Below are 22,411 nucleotides of genomic sequence, written 5' to 3' on the forward strand. Positions count from 1 at the left end.
AGTCTGGTGAAAATTAAATGTCTTATGTCTTTATTGTTTGCCTCTCACATGTTCAGCACTGAAATCCCTGAGTTTCTTGCAGTCTGTTATTGACATACACTCATTGTACACCTCTTATACTTCGTAACAATGAATAAATAATGTTAAGTCAAAATGCTTCATTAAACAGACATGATAATGCGGATATGTGTGACAATTATAATACATAACTGGGTTGAGAATCGCATTTAGAGTATAAGCTATAAAACTGAATCTTATTTATTCAAAAGCTAATAATGCGTGTAAGGTTTGATATGGACCTCTCCACTTCTAAAACTTAATTTAGAAAATAGCCTTTTTGCGTCCTGAAGATTTTGCTTTTGATGCAAGTTCTTCGACTGTCTATACGGATGATATCGCCACTTGCTTTGAGGTTTTAGTGTCGGAACCTGTTCCTTGCTGGTTGGTAGTCGAAATTCTATTCTACTGAAAGTGGATGTGTAATCGATGGCGGCCTGGAAAAGATCACGCCCTCTTTTAATATCTCCAGCTATCATCCTAGTGATCCCGACAAGGTAGAGCAAATAATCGTCGTACTGTTCTGGAAACAATTCGCACTTACATGCCACCCATTTGTCAAAGAGACTAATTGCTTTCTTCCCCTGCAGCTTAAGTCTATGTTCAATTACATTTTCGTCCAATTCAAGGTATGTGAGAATAACCTTGAACAGTATGTATGCTGTCGAAGGAATCACAGATTCCTCCGTAAAGTCGAATGTTGATGGATGCACTGTGAGAACATTATGTGGAGTTATTGCGGTATACACACCGGCGGTAAACAAAAATCCATACTTTCCCTTTGTCTGTGGGTGGACAACCGATAGAAAATGTCTCAATAGTATCTGACATGATCCACATGCAGATAAGAGGTCATAGTACGCACCATATATCCATATGTGGTGCCCAACATCTTTTAGGATTTCCTGATAGGCTTTTAAACTTATTTTTTTGTACTTCTGACCATCCTTTTTATTTCCATTCTTGACGCATTCTTCAGCTCTCTGGTGATAAATGTTAGCAAGGAGGCCTTTGACACAGACTGTGTAGTCTCCTTCGTCACACTGCTCCAGGACATTTTCAAGGCATTTGAGAGAATATTCCGTTTCAGGAAGAACTTCACACGACTCCATTCCACAGATCATAGACAAAGCAAGATATATCTCACCTTTGTCCAACATCACAGACAAATATCGAAGAACATACGTTCTGAGCATATTTTGTGTAGAGTTTCCTTCAGAGAGAAGAGGCTGCAGCATTTTCTTCAGCGAAACATCTCTTGAGAACCAACAGAATCTGTGGTTTTCTGTCAGCTCCAAAATGACGGACAATGGAGCCTTCATCACATTCTCTATATCCCGAAGACATGCTTGTACGGACGCTGTACTCATGTGGTCGATCATATTTCTCTTTGGTATGAAGTAATTGGGAAGATGATGTACCTTTAAGTAACCTTGTAGATCCGATAGAAGCCACATAAGGCATTCGAGAGGATTGTTCTCCCGCCATTCTGTTACCGGGATTCTTTCACATATCCAAAACAATGTCATTTTCAAGTAATATGTCGTAAGACCACGTTTTACCTTGTCCAGATGATATTTGAATAGAAATTTCAAAAGCATATAGCAGCGCTTTTGGTTTATGCTCAAGGAATGTGCTAATATTTTCTCGCACACAGAAAAAGAGAAAATAAATTCCCGTGGATCATTGCCTAATTTGTGAGTCTTTGGAACTATATGACAGCCTCCTTTGATAATTCTCTTCACAATATCTTCTTTAGGCCAAACTCGCTTCCTTTTAGGCCATTCAGACGCTTCTTTTGGCCATCGTGGACAAGGTAGTGACACTACATAATCTGCAGAAACTATAATCTTTAAGACAGTGTCTTCTGTATCAACGGTAATAGCAGGACCGTGGTGGCTGAATCTGATCTGAGGCACAGACCCTAGTCTGCATCTAAATCTCTCTAGCTGTAATTTTTCATTATGACACAAATTTGAAATTTTTCTTAGACAGCGAACTAACTTAGATCTTAAGATATAACCGCCATTATCAAGGAATGCGCATGAGTTGCGTACAATGTCATTTTGTAACCTTTCAGCAGGAAATTTCGTAGTTCTTTTGTTGTGCCAATCCTGATTGAAATGTAACCGTGTGAAACATGCTGGACTTTGCTGAGATTCCGTTCTAGCAAACGCTCGTCTGTGGCTTGGATCGACAATGAGCGCTGAGAAGACGTAGTTTACATCCTCATCGGGGCCATCGACATTGAATTTATCTCCCTTGATATTTGTTACCTGAGGAAGTGCAAGTCCATCAGCAGAACTGCCAGTCACAATCTCCATGATGTTATTAAAGGTTCTGTCATTGACTACCAATGGCCTGACCGCTTGATCCTTCTCTTGGCTGTACACAATTATTGAGCCGGCCATTGACAGAGGTAACACCATGTTAAGAACTAAATCTTCCATTGCAACGTTTTCGCTCTCTCCTTCTCTCGCACTTGAACGTCTATTCAGTATAGATTTGAAAACAAGACATTCTTCATTTGTCATTTTTACAGATAGTTCTTTTCTCTATATGCTATAACGGAACTCGAATAATATGTATCTCACTGTGTTTGTTTTGTTTCCTCATGCATCTTCGCACAAAAATATTTAATATTCTACATACTTACAGATTTTCACGTTCCAATTTAAATGATCATCTTAAGTATTGTCAGGAACGGATCCTCGAATCACATCAAAAGGATTTTAAGGCAGTGGGCATTCCAGTGAAGCACCAATTCAAATAGCTAGCTTGTTATTTTCTCGATTCTATTAATGTTCATACATATCAGTCTTTTCATGACCCATCAGCTTATACATATGTTCCAGGTTTGCAAGAGGTAGATACAGTACTCCTGGCAAGCCCAAATAACACCTGCCTTATCATACGGCAAGGCTATCTATTAATGACAAATGCATGTAACTAAATAAGATAGAAGGTGGTGGAGTAATCACTATAAAAGGTCGTTGACAATTTATATATATTGGTACTTTAGCATATTCGAAACTACTGACACATCAGCACAGCACGTTTACAATTGGAATTTATTAGGAACTCCACTGGAATTCTTTCGGAATTCAGTATACTGCTTGAGTTGTAGAAAGTTTACGAGATTTAATTCACAAGACTAATTTCTTTTTAAATTTTCACTTTGCATTCTAGGGAAATAAATTATTTGCTGAAAATTACAAAAGTTGATTTTCTCACTTTTCTTTTGTTTAGGTTATGGCAATACAGTCGTAATAATTCAGATTATTCAATTAGCATTCATATATGGAAGTTATTCAATTAGCATTCATATATGGAAGTTATTCAATTAGCATTCATATATGGAAGTTATTCAATTAGCATTCATATATGGAAGTTATTCAATTAGCATTCATATATGGAAGTTATTCAATTAGAATTCATATATGGAAAACGTTTGATAACATGAAAAGCTAATAAATATGCTTAAGGTATTTAAAATGCAGATAGTATCGTTGTAACAGGAGAGGAGACAAATTTTAAGTTTTGCGGAATCGAAGCCGGTTCTTCTGTCATACAGTGTGGCGCACGTACCACTGAACTAAAACGCCCGGGTAGTAAGTGACCTCATAAAACCTAATCTGCTACAAAAGTTTTGATTTAAGCAACACTAAATTAAACCTACATTGAAGTCACCCATACATTATTTAGTCATTAGCGTGATTGAGTTTCCAGGTAAAAATAATCTTTGATCTTAACATTTGCATGTAACTACCTTGAGCGCAGATGGAGTAAAGACTCGAGAAGGACGTCGACTTTATCCGTTTATAGGTCAATTTCAGTGCGTTATAGAGTTGGTCACTGAATCGAAATACTCCGATTTCAAATGTATTGTTTATGTCATTCATTGCACCTACTGAAACATGTAAAAATAATGTTTATTAAACGTCAATTGTCATTCTCTATATATCTATATTAACCCTTGTCACTACACAGTCAAAAGTCGCAATATTGTTTTGAAAAAAACCCAAAACAACATTCCTTTAATATATAAAATGTTGGCATTTTATTTAAAATTGGCTAGTGCTGATCTTTGAGAGTAGGTATTCTGTGCTGTTTCAGAAGCTTGACATTTCAAAGCAAGCACAACACTTACTCGACATTTTCTCGTTGATCACATTAACAAGTTTTCAAATAATACAGCGCAGGAACTCCCGATTAATAACGAGACAAATCTCCCCACTGATACCGGACAAGAACTACTCATCTTGTAATCAGACTTATTCGGAAACGTCATCAGCATTTCTATCCCTGTCTTTGAAAGACACACGTTTGACCACAATGTTATGTCCTTCATGGGAACGTTTCCTATACATGCAAGTAAAACTGATATGAATATAAGCAAATAGATCCATACATTTTGTCTTTTATATGCAGGAGTTCTTTATATGGAGAAGACCTCCATGGGAGTTTTCATTGTCCACCTAATTTGTTTGAAGCACATTAGTCATTAGTGTGGTTTAAAAGCCTTTAATGACATCAATAATACTCTCTGCCTCTAGTAGCAGTTTGCTTGCAAATTGCCTTTGAACTGATCGGTTGTATGTGTTGTTTATGCTCTATTTGTTATTAGTATTATATAGTCTAAAAGTTCCTGTATTGGTGCAAAAACATTTTAAATACACATGGTTAAGATATATTCTGGTACATATGCATGGAAAAATTAAAACTGATATGACCTTGATACGAAGGAGGTAATTACATATCGTATTCAGGTAATCTATCATTTTATTTCAATTTCCAGATTAAACTGAGACGCTTTTGACGCTACGCAGATAGAATAATATATGCTGCAGTTACGGACAGTTTCTATAAAATACCTGTTGCTCCAATCTATAACGACCTAACTAATTAATAGTAAGTGTTCACAATTTAAGACCCCCCCCCCAACCGTATACAGAGATATATGACATGTAGTCATTTATGCTAGACTTCAGAGTGAAGTAAACCTGACGTTCACGCTATCGACGTACGTACTCTAGAAACTACAGTGATACACTATCTTTTAAACTTGACTTTCACGCTATCGACCTACGTACTCCAGAAACTACAGTGCTACACTATCTTTTAAACCTGTCGTTCACGCTATCGACCTACGTACTCCAGAAAATGCAGTGATATACTATCTTTTAAACCTGTCGTTCACGCTATCGACCTACGTACTCCAGAAACTACAGTGATACACTATCTTTATCAGTAATACGAAATCATAATCATAGAATGACAAATGCAGATCTACGTTCAATATATAACCTTCGCGCTTAAGAATGGATGTTTTTAGTACAGAATTCTATTTTAAACACCATCCGAAACTTTAGGTCTGGTGACACTCTTATGAATATGTAATCTATATTGTGTGATTAACTTTTGTTTATGTGTTGCTACTCTGTGGTCACAAAGATACAGAAAGAAGCAAAACCAACAAGTTTTGTAAAACTTAACAAACAGTCTAGTTATCAATGTTATAAATTAAAATGTGAGAGAAACTTACGGTATTGTTAAGTAACTCCAAAATATCAAAGAAAACGTTATATTGAAGTCCAAACGAAGTTCCGTATAAATTTCAAAACCGGAAATATACTTGTCCACCAAGAATTGTGATGTCAAGGTGGTGTTGTTTAGAACTTCTGTAAGAATTCACAATAGTTCCAGTATAATTTCCACTGAATAATCTAATGAAATGTCTTTCCTGCCAGAAAATATCTAAATCCAACGTAAAACACGTCTGCAGAATTGATGTTACACCAACAACTGAAGGAAAAGGTTCAGTTTCAGGGTTTTAATCCAGTTCGAAATTCTTTTTGCTCTCTCGCTCCAGATTTCTGCGTAGTTTGTCCATTATGCATGAGAGGGAAATGAGGAACAGACAGCAGAAAGGATTGCGATGAAATTTTTTAATAATGCATACCATGGCATCTCTCTTTCCATTGAATCAAAATGCCTTTTTGAAAATCAATATATAAGCAATGCAATCAGATATTTCGGTACCTCAGATTGCAATATTTCTTATATTGCTTTTTTAGAGCCTGTTTCAGCAAAAAAATAAACCCTAGTCCATTTACTTCCCAATTAAGAATGCATTCTATATCTCCTTAATTTACAATACCAGTCTCCTACTCAACCTGTTATTATGCAACAAAGCTCGCCTTACATGGACCTTTGATAGGACAGTCAAAACGACAGCAGAAGCCAGCTGAACGTTGTTGGTATTGTTTGATGTCACATTTCTTTCTGAAGCCGGAGCTTTTTTTACTGCTAATTCCATCTGGATTCTTAAGTGTAATTCTTTTAATTTCCTATCAGAAACAAATACAGACTTGCTAATCAAATCTAAATCACTTTAATCTAAAATATTCTTTAACACCAAATACTGAATCAATCTTTTGTATTGCTTTATTAAATAGGCGTTCATTTAAGGAAGATCATAATGTCTGGCAAGCTCAAGCAACACGTCCTTTTTCGATGACTAAAACCCTTCCGTTGTAGGATTTAAAGAAATTTCTTCACTTAAAGGGGAAAAAAAAAACCGACCTGCACAATTTTATTGTAAACAGAAGGATATTTAGTAGTTTGTGTATATAATCTATCCCGACTATTTTCTTCTTTGCATCTATTGTATTTGCACAAACATTTCATACAAAATATTGTCCTGTATTCCGAGATCAAACGGAAAGAACTGCCCCGAATTTGTTAGCTCCCTTCCATACAAACAGGATGTGACGTCATTGGAGACGATTAACGTATAAGAGTTGTATTCAATTTGTGCAGCGAAGTGTCAAGTAGAAACAAGATGGTTCAATGCACAGCTCTAAATTGCGTGAATAATAGCAGTTCTTAAACAATCCTCAATTATTTTACTCTTTTTTTTCTCTCCATCTTTGAAAAGTAAGAAATTATCTACCAAATGAAATAACATTAAAGAAATGTTTATGCTTTTTCATTCAGTGTTTCCAACATCAATTTATTATGCACGTCTGATTTTGTATGTAACTGCATCGGATGAATATGCATTTTTCTTCCACACTTACGTTCAAGACTGTTTTACACTTGTTATATAATAAACCTTTCCATCCCATTCTTCATTCATCTTGTTTGTGTAATGTCGATAATAGAAAAATAAATCACTTATAATTAAAAGTCTGTGTGTTCATATAAACTCGTTAGATTTCTTATAACTACACACACCGGAACACCCCGATACAATTTTTTAAACAAATGTTACTGTTAACTTTCTTGATTGATAAATCTATTATAGTAACATTGCTCATTACTGTGGTAATTACTCTCAAACTCGGACCAGGCTGATTCGGTACAAAACGCTGACTGATTCATCCCATATATCTGGCTCATTCTCCAAACTTCCAAGCTGATTCGGACCATGTGAAATGTTATTCAGTTTAGTCCAGGATTTAAATGTGACATTTAAATTTGTTTTTAAAGATGATCTTCTCATTATGTCCCAAGTACGTTAAGCAGTTAAAATATGCATTTAAAGTAACAAAATCCCGTTAGTACACGTGATCATGGTATTGTTATATATAATAAAATAACGTAATCATGTTTATTGTGCATCGGCAATTTAGTAGTGAAATATTTTTAAAACTTCTCGTTCAACTTTAAATAGTTTGTTTTTTTGAGAAATGATAAAATTACGAACACTGACAAAAAAGAAGAAATAAACTAAATGATGGGCGTAGTACACGATAGCTTCAGAAACCGTCCGAATTCTGTGCTTTAGCCATGATGTTGAACTCAATAGAGACCGGATTTTCTGAGTAGGCGTCAGTGATGCTTTTTATCGAGTTCAAGTATCATTCGTCAATGGTTAGCAAATCTCAGTGAAAAATCAGATTAAATTGTTCAGTTAGAGATATAATACTATAACCCTTTGGATTATTGACGGCAAGAATTCATTCGATTTCATGTATAAAACTGCAGATGTCACATCATGCTTACACTCGCTCTATTTTTCCAATTAAAATGCATTTAATGATTTGAAGAGCAGAGCAAAAGGGATAGATACCACTTCTTTTTCGTTAAGTACAGAAGCGGAGTTGATCAAATGGAAAAGTTGAAAAGTTGCAAATTTTATAGATTTAATAAGTTATTAAGTTGATCTTGAAGAAAAACAACAATAAATAAAGCCTTAACAACCACTTGGCGACGTCTCAGAATTAATATATATGATCCTTGGGACGACTTCTCCAGGCGCAGTGGGCGACTTCTCCGACCACCATGGGGCGACTTCTCCTAACACCTGGGATTAGTTCACCCAGAGCGAGTTCTCCATAATTCATTATCAACAATGCCAGTGTGTACACAGTGTCTCAAATGGCGTCACACACGCTATTTTTACAGGGGAAGGGAAACGTGTTGTTCTATTCTAGACGGATCGGGAGAGATGATCGGTTTTTCATAATTTTCTTCGTAACGAGTAAGAATAAAAGGTACAAATATTCAGAAAATGAACCTTATACATATAGCAAATTATATATGAAGTTTGCGCGAATGTCAGTTTTGCATGTTGGTCCCCGCACAAGAGATTTCTCAAACATATCAAAGTAAAATCTTAACTAGGAACAAAGAAAGTTGCAAAACAAAGTCAATTTAAATTTTAGAACATCTTTTAACATATCTGAAATATTTTAAAGAGCTCCGAACGAGCAGCCAGTTTCTATTATGACTGTATAGTCTTAAACTAAGTAACAGAAAGGAAGCGAAACCAGCAAGTTAAGGAAAATTAAAAATAATTTATTTTTCAAAGTTACTAAGTAAAAATTTAAGAGTAACTTAGAGTATTGTGAATTAAATCCGAAATAGTCCTAAATGTTCTTTCAAAAGAACTGCTATTATTGGACTACTACTTATATATTTTTGTTGATTCTGAAAAGGGAGAAGATTCTATTCAATAAGAGACTTTGGCAGTTTTTTTTTTTTTTTTTTTTTTTTTTTTAAGAATGAGATGATTCTGCGTTAATAGCGTACTGTTGAAAGTCTTTACCAGTTTGTTTCCTTGTTATAACTGACTCCTTTCTATACGCTAGTGGGGCCTTATGACATTGACGGAAATAACGATGTTTACACCTTGGTAACCTTTAGTCATTCATTAGTATGTGCCTTAAGCGCATTGCTCTGGTTTTTATGTACTGTAACGGTATTCATTAATTATTTCATTAGGTTATATTATGATCTCGTAACACGTAATCATCGTCGCAGCTGATGTGTAGGCGTCATCATTGACCTTAAGATGTGTTTTTTCTTTACGGGACATCAGGAAAATAACTCGTGCAAATCTATATTTCTATTTGAATTCAGCTTTATTATTGTCATTATTATTGTTATATTATTATTATTATTATTATTATTATTATTATTACTGTTATTATTATTATTGTTGTTGTTGTTGTTATTATTATTATTATTATTATTATTATTATTATTTTAGTAGAGATTCTCGTAGTTGTGGTTGTAGCAGTGGAAATAGTAGTAGTAGCAACAGTTGGGCTGCTAGCAGCATCACTAGTAGCAGTAAAAAACATTTCAGTATAAATCTAGAAGAAACAATTAACTTTTCAAATGGTTCTGCCACAATGTACAAACTATTTGCTTGAAAGGAGACGAACTGAAGTTAGTCGTTGATTGTTTATTAGAATATATTTTAACGACATTTTCACTTGCACGTACATGGTCTATGAAACCACAACTTCAAGCATTGCATACATTCATTTTAAAACTATTATTTAATCATGTTAGCATTCTTTGGTTTGTATCCTAAGACTGTTCGCTTCACTCGCTCATTAAATGAAACGGGGAAAATGCAGTTTAAAGCAATATTGAATTAGATACACTAGCTTTCTATTTAAAAATCTAGTCTTTTGTTAAACAAATTCAGTGCAAATGATTCAAGTAATGCAAACTATAATCTACTATTCTACGACACAAATTTTATTTTTAACGCATCTTAAATGTTTCACGTTATTCCGATTTGGAAGATTACTTTCTATTCTATGTTGTTGGTAGGAAATAATTTTACGCTTCAGTATAATATTTTAATCTAGAAAGATAACAGACTTAAAAAAGTGTTGATTTTTTAAAAATTATCCGAATAACACATGTACTTCCACGTATCCAATGTTTTTATGCCTACACTTAATTTAATGCAAATGTTAGGTTTTCGTGTACACTTTTATAGAATAGACAAACGTTTTATTAAATGGTAATACTAACATTCCAAAAGGTACCATATAAACATTACGCTATAACTGGTTTTTAATGTTATATTATTGTATGAAAGCTTTTTTTGCTGCAGACAAAATGGAGTTTAATTTGGGTATTTTGCGAAAGTGGGATTTGAATGTTGTTAGATTTATTTGTCTGAAACTTATTTTATTTGCTTTATTTTATCATTGCTAAGCTTTTGAATATAACACTAGTTATATTATCGAACACCGCGAGGCCGAACTGTTGCCTCCAGCCTAAAAGTGAGTCTTGTGTCCCTACGTGCAAAATATCAATGTCTTGAGTGACGTCTTTTTGAATAAGCAGTTCGTATTAACCAGCATGTACGTTGTATCATAATAATTTTGAGCATATCTGTGCAAGTTTTACTGGAGAGTTATAATTGGAACTTATACAATGCTTTCATTGTAGAAGTTAATGTATTATAAAAACACCCTAATATAAAAATAGAATAATAATAAATATAAACGGAAATTATAGAGATGATCCTGTATGTGGTACACTACGGATCTATTTCCTCGTTATTGTGACGTATATACAATGGGATCGACCAAACGCTCATTTGGTATATAAACCTTAAAGTAAAACTCAGAACAACCAAGGCATTGCATCTTCACAGATCTAGGTCAGGTGCAAAGAAAATCTGACAAAAGGTAACAACTATTTCCACACCCACCCATATACAATCTCTCTCTCTCTCTCTCTCTCTCTCTCTAAAATTTTATTATTACGGCCTTGAAACCTTTTTGCATGCTATTGAAGGCAGAACCTGACAAATAATTTAAGCACATAATAATGTATTGTGGTTTAACGGCATATCAGCACAATACTGGCTATCGACTGTAAGTAGAACGGAAATAAATTTAATAAAATTTAAGAGAAAGAAGTAAAACTGCAGATGATAATATGATTTGTTGTCAGAATGTTAATTAGGAGATTGACAAAGTATAGTTTGCATCAGTATTAGAATGAATATCGGTACAACTTCATGACGGATGCTTATCAAGAGACAGATGTATAAAAAGATAAATACATATCTAGACACACGGAAGGATTGATAGAAGTACATCGTGATTTTTTCTCAGACTGGGAGTATAGCATGAGTGTATAGCGTGTTCCATTTTTAAAACAATTCATAACGTACAAAACTATTTTGCAGAAAAGAAATGAATCATCGGTCAGTCGCAACTACAATCATTTTGGTTGTCACCACCGTGACAATGGGACAAGACAGTAAGTATCTTCATCGTTGTTTTCTACACGAAGTTCGATGAGTCATTTTATCTTTTAAACATATTTATTATCGTATTACATATATTTAGTGGTCTCCTATAGTAACACTTATCCCATATATACGTGCAAATATTAAAATTAAGATAAATTAATTACTTTCAGGAGCTCGATAAAGTTTCGTAGCTGTACTGACTGGAAAATTTAACTTACTTCACGTAAAAATAAATAAACAAAATTCTATACAGGAAGGCTAATGTAGTCCCGTTTTATCTTCTGTAAGAAAAATATAGTAGAAGCTCGAAATTAATACCTATACAATGTAATTGTGAATATGTAGTCTTAAATATTACATTTCACAACCACGATACCAAAGGCGAAGAATATTGAATGAGAAGCTAATGCCGTTACTGATCACTGTCGTCTCACTTCTGTCTGCATGGTCCTTCAGACGGACAGTGAATACAATACAAGCGTTAATAAATTAAAAAAATAAGGTAAAATCATTTAATAGTTCTAAAGCGAGTTTAGAATCCACCAAACTTCTTTAAATATTTATAACTGTAAGAAAATGTCAAACTTTATATTTGATAAAATTAACATTTTTTTAAAGCAAAATATTTCAGAACTATTTACAAAGAAAATAAAATAAGGACGCCGTAGTAGTCATGTATCATTCGATTAGAACGAATGAGTGTTTCTTTCAGTATTAAATTCCCATTAGAAATCAGGCCTTCCCATTCATTAAATACCAGACCATGAATAGAAGAAGAGGCACACGATGATACATATTTCAGAAAACTATTAAAATGTAACATAACACATAGCAAAAATGGAAATCTGACGGTGCATGCGTGAATTAATAGTGGAGAGAAGCCAATAAAATCTGATGTTTATGATAAAATATTTAGTGATGGTCGTAATTTGAAGAAGTACATACGAATCCATGGCTGATAAAAACGAAATTTTTAAAAATGTATTGATTATATCCTGGAATCATCAGGAGCAAAATTTTTAAATTACTTTTAGTCTCGCCCATTTTCCTATATGATTTATGTTGTTTTTAGCCACCGCTAAATTACGTGCAAGTTTCTGAGATTGATTATAAATGTCAGTCTTGGCCATGTTAAATTTTCCATTTTGAGTTAAAATTGTGTTTTCTTGTTGTTTTAGCCTCCGCTAAAAACCAGGTCCAGTTTTTTTTAAATATTTTGGGTTATAATGTGTTGGCTCCCTTAATTACAGCTATTTATAGCATTAGTAGAATATATGGAAATTTACCTATAGTACCGACAAAATCCGAGGTATAAGGTCAATGGTTAATATATAAAGCAAGGATAATTGTACATAATCACAAGGCTGCATTGATTGTATCAATGGGATCAGCTATTCAAATATTTAGTTTATATAGTTGATATAGTTGAGGTCTCCGGATACGATAATGGTTAGAGAGAAAGGTTTAATATCTGATGTCTGTATGTCCTCTGTTATCACAGGCTGACTATATATTCATATAGATTGTCATTAAGTATGTTTTATCCCCTTAGTGACCCACAATAGTATATTCCCGGTGGACATCAAAGTGTCCCAAAATGCTAATTTGTCATTGGCCCAAACAGTGAACTGGAATGTTGTAGCAATTGGCGTTTTGATCATTAACGTCTCATTGTGGCTCATTTCAGGTTGGCCTGCGAGTGAACTTTTCCACAGGGTCGCTTTCTGGAACCCATTACTACTTATTTATTTGTTCGCTTATTCATTTTCAGACTATCAAGCACAGAATGTTCTCCAACAACGTCCGGTTCCAAGTCCTAATATTGACAGCAATGGAAGTCCACTCGGAATATGGATACCTGGTGGCGATCTACCTTTACACGGAGGCACCAGGAAGAGTGATCCCTTTGATCCTCTTTTATCGAACCCATTAGGTTCATTGGATCTGTCATCTTTAGGTTCTCGTGAAGCTCGATTGCGCCAGTGGCTTGCAGATAACTCACTATCCTTCGATAGTCTCAGGACAGAATTTCACCCTGATCCACATCATGCCGGTGCTCACATCAAACCACCGGTCCATCCATCAAAACCAAATTTACATGGAGCAGTTGATCCCACATTTCCAAATGGAAAGACGCCAGTTGTTGATCTTTGGTTGAACGGTGGAAACGTTGGTGCCAAAGTCCTACCAGCACCAAGCAATCTCCTTTCTGGATTCAACAACAGGTTTCTAGGTGTGAACAGTGATCCATTTGTTCATCAAGGTTTAGTTGACACGTTTCCAGGCGTTGGACAAGTATTTGACACACCTAACCTCGCAGGAAGTCTCCTTATGTCAATCGTGAAAAATCCTGTCGTGAAAGAAGTTCCCTTAGGAAATTCATATGATGGCATACGAGATCCTCATGCCATAGGCCCCGTCCAAGGAGCCAACCATGGAGCTGCGAATCTTCATCTTCAAGGACTGACAGTGCCTAAAATCATAGATCCCATCCTTGGAGTAGGTCATGGTGCTGGAAAGGTTGATAACTTGGTTGTACCCGGGAGTAACGTCGGTGGACTTGTTCAGGATCCTCGAAGAAAGCCTATAGGTGGATTTCCTACAGGTAAGATTTTTCGTAAGCCCTTTTCATCCCACTCATCAAAATATAAAAGTAACAATATAATGTATTATGTAAATTATCAGACTAGAAGTCTAAATATACAATAACTATTGAGTCTACAGTATATGTACATCTTAGAATTTAATCTGGAAGCGGAAATATTGTAGGGCAATTTCCTGACACTATACGTTTCGCAGGAGAGTTTTAAAGCGTTACTATATTATATATATATATATATATATATATATATATATATATATATATATATATTCCCTTCTGCTGTAGAAACTGTTCTCCTGTTGGTGTCGTCTGACCCTAAAAATTTTAAGGTAGTTCACTAAGACCCATTTTATTAACAAGGGTGTTCTATATTTGACATTCATTCAAAAGGTAACAACTAATGCATACTCGATCTACATATATATTTTCATTCAATGTTTCAGGTTACTGAATACGTACACGAGAGGAATTCCAGGGGTTATAACTACGACTATCCACGGTGACGTGCAATATTTTTTATGTTGTTAGTGGTGAGAAAAAATAACTGGACACACATTTGCACTAGTTACTTTTTTTCTAAATTAGGTTTCTAATCTGAAATATGGTGATTAAAATAATAAAAAAAAAATCATGTGATTTAACAATTCTTCATTTCTGTCATTTAACAAAAGTTTCTCTCTCTGTCTCTGTCTTTCTCTTTCTCTCTCTCTAACTCTCTCAACAATTTAATTGACTACGTGTATAATAAATACAAAACTATATTTGCGTTGATAAATGTTTCATTACAATACAATATGATGCAATTCTAAATAGCCATAAAAAGTTGTTGTTGTTGTGGGGTTTAACGCCATTTTTCAGCACAAGATAGGCTATGTATGGCGGCCAGTATTAATGGTGGAGGAAGTACCCGGGAAGAACCACCGACCCACGAGAAGCTACAGGCAAGCTTTCTCACATACCCACATTGGCCGAATCCTAGACTCGAACCCACGCAGACAGAGGTGAAATGGCAGTGATCCGTAACGGAGAGCGCTTTGGACCACTCGGCCACTCGTGGCCCCGCCATAAAAAGTAGTCATAAAGATAATAAAATCACTTTAGGAAAGCGAAATTTAAGGCACGTGAGAGAAATGTCCTCTGCGATAAGAACTGTTACGAGAGATTATATCAGGATACAGCTATAAATTAGATGCGAAATAAAACAGCCAACGGCGACATGTATGGCGTAATGTGTATGATTGGAAACAAATTGAGATACGACACATTTATAATAGCACGTGACTCGAATAATAGAAATAATACATCAACCTCACTGAAGTTAAAGGAGACTAGAAATCAAAATTTTCCTTCTACGTATGTAATTCTCTACAGATTTTAATTCGACTGACATGTTTATAAATTAAATATCGTAAGCGGGTAGTGATTTTATTGCATGGAAGATACCACGATTCCGTAAATTGCCGAGTTTTTCCGAGTTTTAATGAGACGACAGATCACGTGGTACCGTGACGCAATACTAGCCAGTCCTCGAATACAAACATAAACATTGGCGAGCCAGGCAGACGGAAGGAGACCACATTTGGGTTGCACATTCAAAACTTGAATCTGCAGTCTGATATAATAGTTTATGTACTGTACTGGTCAGTGTTAAAAGAATTTTTTTAGGCACAGGCCCCGGGCAGGTGACTTAAATAAACTCAAGCCCTGACTGAAATTCCACAAGCCCGGACAGTTCATACCTGTCAACTCTCAAGCCGGGAGAAAAACCTCCTGATTTTGGGGGTATTTCCTCATCTACATCCCGATCTCGTAATATCTCTAAATTTTTCGCAGCGAAGTCCCAATAATTACATTATGTCTGTCAATTTTCATTTGTCAGAAGAAGAAAAAAACAACCCCAAACCGTTTATAAATAGATGTAACGTATGCAATCCACAGTCTAAGCTGCCACACTGCAGACATCGTAGTGATATGACTGAAAAATTGTTAAAGCTACGTTAAAAATTCAAATCACACGCACACACGTCTAAATCCGGCACTGGACGAAATAATTAATATCACACAACATTTTTTTTCTTTTTTTTTTTTTTTTCTTCAGTAAATAGAACGTGAAAATTAAACATTATTCAAGTAAATTTCAGATGTTTTTAAACAACTACAACAGTACTATAGTATAACAAAATTAAAAGAATACAATTGTCACCAATTAGCTTAAATGAATGATCACTGTGAAATTTTCTCTGCAAACAAAAATCGCATCTCCATTTCCGCCAAAGAAACTCGGCCAGTTAACACCTGACATTCCTCGACCGTATATGTAAAGTTTAATTACCATAATTAAATTAAAAGGAATAAAACAAAATATACCATGCAGTATATGTGGCCCTAAAGAACTAATTCTGAATAAATATTTTGTTCAGCAAACAGTGTTACATGCATTAAGACTTAAACCTGAAGTCCATGGCATCGTAAGTAACAACAAAATAGGCATCGTTTATTTTGGCAATCAATTGCTGGTGCTTACACACACACACACACACACACTGTCGAATAGGGTTTCTTTGAAGTATGTCCGAAGGGCAGTCCTTTTCACAAGATCAATGCAAGGATGGAGTATGTTCATCAGTCACATCGGCTTTATTGTGATATGATGTGATTTTGATTTTTAACGTAGCTTTAACAATTTTTCAGTCATATCGCTACGATGTCTGCAATGTGGCAGTTTATAGTGATGTCTTGCACTGGGGCATCATGCCGCAGACATGTAGCATGATGTCCCACCCAGTCACATTATCCTGACACCAGGCCGACCAGTCCTAACACTAACCTCTTAATGCTGAACGCCAAGCGAGGCAGCTGTTAGTACCATTTTTAAAGTCTTTCGTATGACTCGGCCGGGGATCGAACCCACGACCTCCCGCATCCGAGGCGGACGCTCTAACCACTAGGCCACCGGAACGGTCACATCGGCTTTATTGTTTGCGTACTTAAATCAAAACTTTAGCTATTTTGCAATTTAGCCAGAGCTGACCAGAATATGCAAAATGGGCTTGTCCTGGGGGAATAATAAGGCGTATCACATGGAGAAAAGGTACGTCCCATGGGCGCTCGCACATTGGGGCAAGGGGTTGGGTCAGTAGTTCCCCTCCCCCACCAGTTTCTATTGGCAGCCATTTAATGTGAAACTTTGACCTCTTTTCTTTTAATCGCTGTTATTTAAACTGCCCAAGGAATAATTTTATATCAGTTCCAATCATTACAGATTACCGTTTATACATACTACATGTATACAATGATTTTTTTTTTTAAATTTGTAATTTTTATAAGATTACTGAAAATTGTGTTTTCTCGAAACACGACAGGTTTAGAATATTATTTTTGGCAAAGCCTCCATTTGATTAAAATCGAATCTAAATTTCACCTTGGACAGTAGTGATTTGATTTAGATTGTGCCGTGTTAAGGCATGCATGTCAACATCTTGAAAATACATTTACTAATTTCACCAGCGCGATCAAAGTTTCCTCAGGCAAACAATTTTTGTTTCGACAAGCCTGACGGGCACCTCATTTTGAATACAGGATGGGCCGGAACTAAAACCAGAGGTACCCAGGGTGTCGGGCTATCCGATTTATTTTTAGCACTGCTGGTGTAGATAAAAGATCCGTGAATTGATTGTTGCATTTTGTGGTCACTTACTCGGCCTTCTGCTTATTTTCGTAACTCGCACGTTCAACAATTTTCCCAGGATTTAAAATATTCAACGTTATGTCTGGAACAGAGCCAACTTTTTGTCTAAGCCTAGCATTTGCGTATCCTTGAGCTGCCATTTTTTCAGAATCCCTCTCGTAACAGTTCTTTGAGAAATGTAACGAGCACATAGGGCTGTATGGTGTTGCTTTGAAATCGACTCGTCTGTAATAATGTATCCATTCTTTCAGTATGCCTTTATCTTTCGGAAAAGAAAAATTAATGTTGTCCACTGGCTTTTCTTAATGTTTTATTACACCCGTAAGCAACGCAAAACGGTATTGTCTTTTACTCTGGCAACTCCCACTTGGGCTGCTGGAGTCGCAACTATGACGTCACATCCCGAAAGTAACCGAATAGGCGCGGAAATTTTGCATACGAGGTCACGGAAATTCAGCTCCTAGAAGATAGGCCAATATTTTAATATTGGCATTTCGGTCGCAGATGATACTTCAGAATAAGGTTTACTGCTATAGTACCTTTATTATTATCCAATATTTCCATTGGTTTCTGGTCTCCTTTAATTTCTTTATAACGTTTCAATTAATTCTTCCTCATATCTCTTCACTATTACAACAATGACAAAAGAGAAGAAAGAAAAGAAGAAGAATAACTAATAAACAACACCAACAACATCATACTAATGCTGCAACAATGGTGCTTCTGGTGCTACTGATACTGCTATTAGTGTAATAGAAACACAACGCATTTTCTTCCAGTATTTAAACGCACTGTGTCCCCATAGTCTCAGCTCCAGTATTTAAACGCACTGTATCCCCCTCGTCTCAGCTCCATTATTGAAACGCACTGTATCCCCCTCGTCTCAGCTCCATTATTGAAACGCACTGTATCCCCCCTTGTCTCAGCTCCAGTATTTAAACGCACTGTATCCCCCTTGTCTCAGCCGATTCAGTGAGGGAATTTAAACGTAGCATGCCATCTAAAAACGTTGAATTATCATAGCGATTGCGATAACACGAACTTCCACTTGAGCAATCCGGTGATTTACCTCCGTTGCTTTCCTCTGCAGGATTACCTGTCAATTATCCTTTTCAGTGGTTGTATCACAGTATCAGAGCTCAGCAGTTTTCGTTACAATAGTCATACGAAAGAACACGCAATTGATAATAATTCCGTAGACTATCACATGCACACGCTCAATGGGAGATAATTTTTTCACCAGTACAAGCAGGTATAAACATGATTTATTAAAGTTTAGAAAATTGCCCATAATTGACAGATATAAGAAAAAATTGAAAGCTTAACAATAAAATGCTCGGGAAAAAGACAACACTATGCAGATCATTCAGATATGCTTGTATTGACGTTTAAATGCATAGTGAATGATCGGTCATTGTGCATATGCGAAACGTTCCTTTTCTACAGCATATTGTAATATGGTGATATATTTGATACCAAAACCACAAACGCTGTGCTGTTATAAAACCTAAGCGAACAAATGATTAGGGAAACGAACACTGATCTAATAAAACCTGAACAAACGAATGTTTAGGAAAAGTAACAGACGCAACAAATTTGGAGTTTTAACTACAGTTTTTTTTTTTACATCCATAAATGTGCACTTTTATCTTTAGAAGTACTTTGAGAAGGGTGGGTGTAATTTCGGACCATGAAATTGCAATTACATATTTTGAACGTTATCTCAGTTGTAATAAAATAAACTGAATCATTGCAAGTTTCGAGTTAGATCGTGAGGTTTCTTTCAGTACCAGCGGTGTGTCTCGTCGGTGTGGTGGTGTAGGTGTAGTGCAGAGTTAGGTGTAGGATGCGTGTCTTGCACGAGAAACAAGCTGCGGCCAATCCTTACCCCCTTCCCCAAAGCTTGCAACTGATTGGCAAAACAATATCGTGTTGTCCCGAATGTTGTGATGCATATCATATGACTTTCAAACGATTTCACATAGTGAGCTAACAATAATTGTTGATGCCGAATCCTTAGCAGCAGGTAAAACGATATTTATACAGGTTTGATAAGTAGGAAAATGAATTAAACAATCTGTTCGTATTTCGCGCTAGGCAACATAGAATATGAAAAGAACAGAACATATCTGAATGATAATCAAATAGGCTACAAACCGAAATGGAGGCAAATGCGAATGGTCGTGCTACATCGATGGAGAAAATCGAATAATCAAATTATCGGGCAAATTTATGTAATATATTGTACTGAACGTGCTCAGAATTCAACAAAAACGGTATCAATGTGATAGTTGCAGTATGAACAACCGGACAATGCGAAATAACTTGATTTTCACAGTGCAGTAAATGGTTTTGTACGAACCACGCAATACAACTTTATATAAGAGCTTGTCACACCATCACACCGTCTTTTAAAAAGCTTGTCTTGGAACTCACATTATAATCCTTGAAGAAAGGTTTTAGGTGGATTTCCCACAGGTAAGATCTTTCGTAAGCCCTTTTCATCCTACACATCAAAATGTAAAAGTAATAATACAATGTATTATGTAAAAGTTTTATCAGACTAGAAGTCTAAATATACAGTTATTAGGACAGAATTTTTTAATACAAGTAATAAGATTTAAATTTTCTCTAAATTGCATTAAAAGTAAGTTTTGATTAAATTATATTGAAAGTAATTTTCTATTAAAATATATTGAAATTAAATCTATTTATTTCGGTATTATAATTATATACTATTTAACAATGTTTGCGCATTTATGATCAAATACGAATCGTCTTAGACACACATTGCCCTTTATCTCAATTCAGCAAAAAGGGGCCCCGAGTGGCTGAGTGGTCTAAAGCGCTCACCGTTCCGGATCACTGCCATCTCACCTCTGTCTGCGTGGGTTCGAGTCCAAGGCTCGGCTAGCGTGGATACGTGGGAAAGCCTGCCAGTAGCTTCTCGTGGGTCGGTGGTTCTTCCCTGGGTTTTCCATGGTTCTTCCTCCACCAGTTATACTGGCCGCCATGTATAGCCTATCTTGTGCTGATAAATGGCGTTAAACCATAGAACAACAACAAGAAGTCAGCAAAAAGTACATTCGCTAGGTTGCGTAAATAGACGAGTTAGACACATCCAAATATTTTTCTAGAGGGTAAATGCGCTGATCTTGCAGAAGTACCTACGTAATAATGTACATAGACCCAGACGATAATCTGTAAGGGACAATGAAGCCTCACCTTGGGATTCTGGTAAACGCAAAGAGCTAGGCGCGTGCCATATTTGGCATTGTCTTAAGAAACTGATATATATAAAGCCTCAGCCACGGGCACACGCCAGTTTGCTTGCAAGAAACTCAAACAGCTTCTGTCTTTGCAGTCGATCCCGTGTACTCTCGCAGGCCAAGATTCCCCAACATGTAGCTGTATTTACACCGTTATGAGTGGCACCCTCTTTCAAGAGAGCCCATAACTCTTCTCTCTCTCTCTCTCTCTCTCTCTCTCTCTCTCTCTCTCTCTCTCTCGCCATGGGCAAAGACATTTGTTAAATAATCATCATTATTCATAACAAGAGGTTGACGAATATCATGGAACAGCTTGACCAAGAGTTTACAAGAAAATCCGTCTCATAAAAGCTGGTGGATAAAACTATTTTCCTAAATGATCATCTTCATTTTCGTAAAACAGTAACTGTTGAGTCTACAGTACATGTGCATCTTAGAATTCAATCTGGAAACGGAAATATTGTAGGGCAATTTCTCATCACTCCTCGTTTCACATGAGAGTTTTGAAGCGAAATTTCTTCATATACCTATGTTCCTTTCTGCTGAGGAAATTATTATCTTATAGTGTCATTTGGTGCTACTTTCCAACATTTCTTTAAGGTAGTTCCCTGGAACTCATTTTATAAATAAGGGTGTTCTATATTTGACGTTCAAAAGGTAACAACTAATGCATATTTAATGTACATGTGTATTGTCATTCAATGTTTCAGGTTACTGAATACGTACACAAGAGGAATTCCAGAGGTTATAACTACGAATATCCATGGTCACGTGGAATATTTGTTATGTTGTTGGTGATGAGAAGAAATAAAAACAACTGGACACACATTTGCATGAGATACTTTTGTCTAAATCAGCTTTCTGACTAGAAAAATGGTAATTTAAATAAAAAGAAATTTCATGTGATTCAAGAATTCTTCATTTCTGCGATTTAACAAAAGTTTCATTCTCTCTCTCTCTCTCTCTCTCTCTCTCTCTCTCAACAATTTTTTTTGACAACGTGTATACTAAATACAAAACGGTATTTGCGTTGATAAATATATAATTACAATACAATATTATGTATTATTATATGCTCATTGATTCTCCGTTAACTTTACATTGTCAGAATCGTGCAATATTTTACGATATTGAACTCGCGTGTAATTCATATTGCATTCGCGTGCATTAAGGAACAACTTTCTATTGTAAACAAACAATGGACACAGACGCCTGCACTTTTGATTTGTACACAAATCATGTACACTCGCATAGTAGGCGCTTTACCGTTTGGTTGA

At 35.8% G+C, this 22,411-nt stretch overlaps 2 protein-coding genes across 2 annotated transcripts; one reads left to right on the forward strand and one right to left on the reverse strand.

Annotated features, from left to right (window-relative positions):
- Nucleotides 1-269: 269 nt before the first annotated feature.
- LOC149779483 (uncharacterized) lies at nucleotides 270-2,774 on the reverse strand. Its single transcript, XM_089938434.1, has one exon. It carries the CDS (start codon nucleotides 2,589-2,591, stop codon nucleotides 270-272), a length of 2,322 nt encoding a protein of 773 aa, XP_089794560.1. The 5' UTR covers nucleotides 2,592-2,774.
- Nucleotides 2,775-10,880: 8,106 nt separating this feature from the next.
- On the forward strand, nucleotides 10,881-14,938 carry LOC149779484 (uncharacterized). Its single transcript, XM_089940174.1, has 4 exons — nucleotides 10,881-11,003; nucleotides 11,510-11,583; nucleotides 13,347-14,180; nucleotides 14,621-14,938. The coding sequence occupies exons 2-4, from the start codon at nucleotides 11,517-11,519 to the stop codon at nucleotides 14,626-14,628; spliced, it is 909 nt and encodes a 302-aa protein (XP_089796300.1). The 5' UTR covers nucleotides 10,881-11,003; nucleotides 11,510-11,516; the 3' UTR covers nucleotides 14,629-14,938.
- The last annotated feature ends 7,473 nt before the right edge of the window (nucleotides 14,939-22,411 follow it).

This window comes from Sinohyriopsis cumingii, chromosome 17 (genome assembly GCF_028554795.1).
Source record: "Sinohyriopsis cumingii isolate HCF-2022 chromosome 17, ASM2855479v2, whole genome shotgun sequence".
NCBI classification, from domain to species: Eukaryota; Metazoa; Mollusca; class Bivalvia; order Unionida; family Unionidae; genus Sinohyriopsis; species Sinohyriopsis cumingii.

Coding starts and splice junctions, on each gene's coding strand:
- LOC149779483 (XM_089938434.1), bottom strand. CDS start 2,591: ATGACAAATGAAGAATGTCTTGTTTTCAAATCTATACTGAATAGACGT.
- LOC149779484 (XM_089940174.1), top strand. CDS start 11,517: ATGAATCATCGGTCAGTCGCAACTACAATCATTTTGGTTGTCACCACC. Junction 11,584..13,346: donor CGTGACAATGGGACAAGACA/GTAAGTATCTTC, acceptor ATTCATTTTCAG/ACTATCAAGCACAGAATGTT.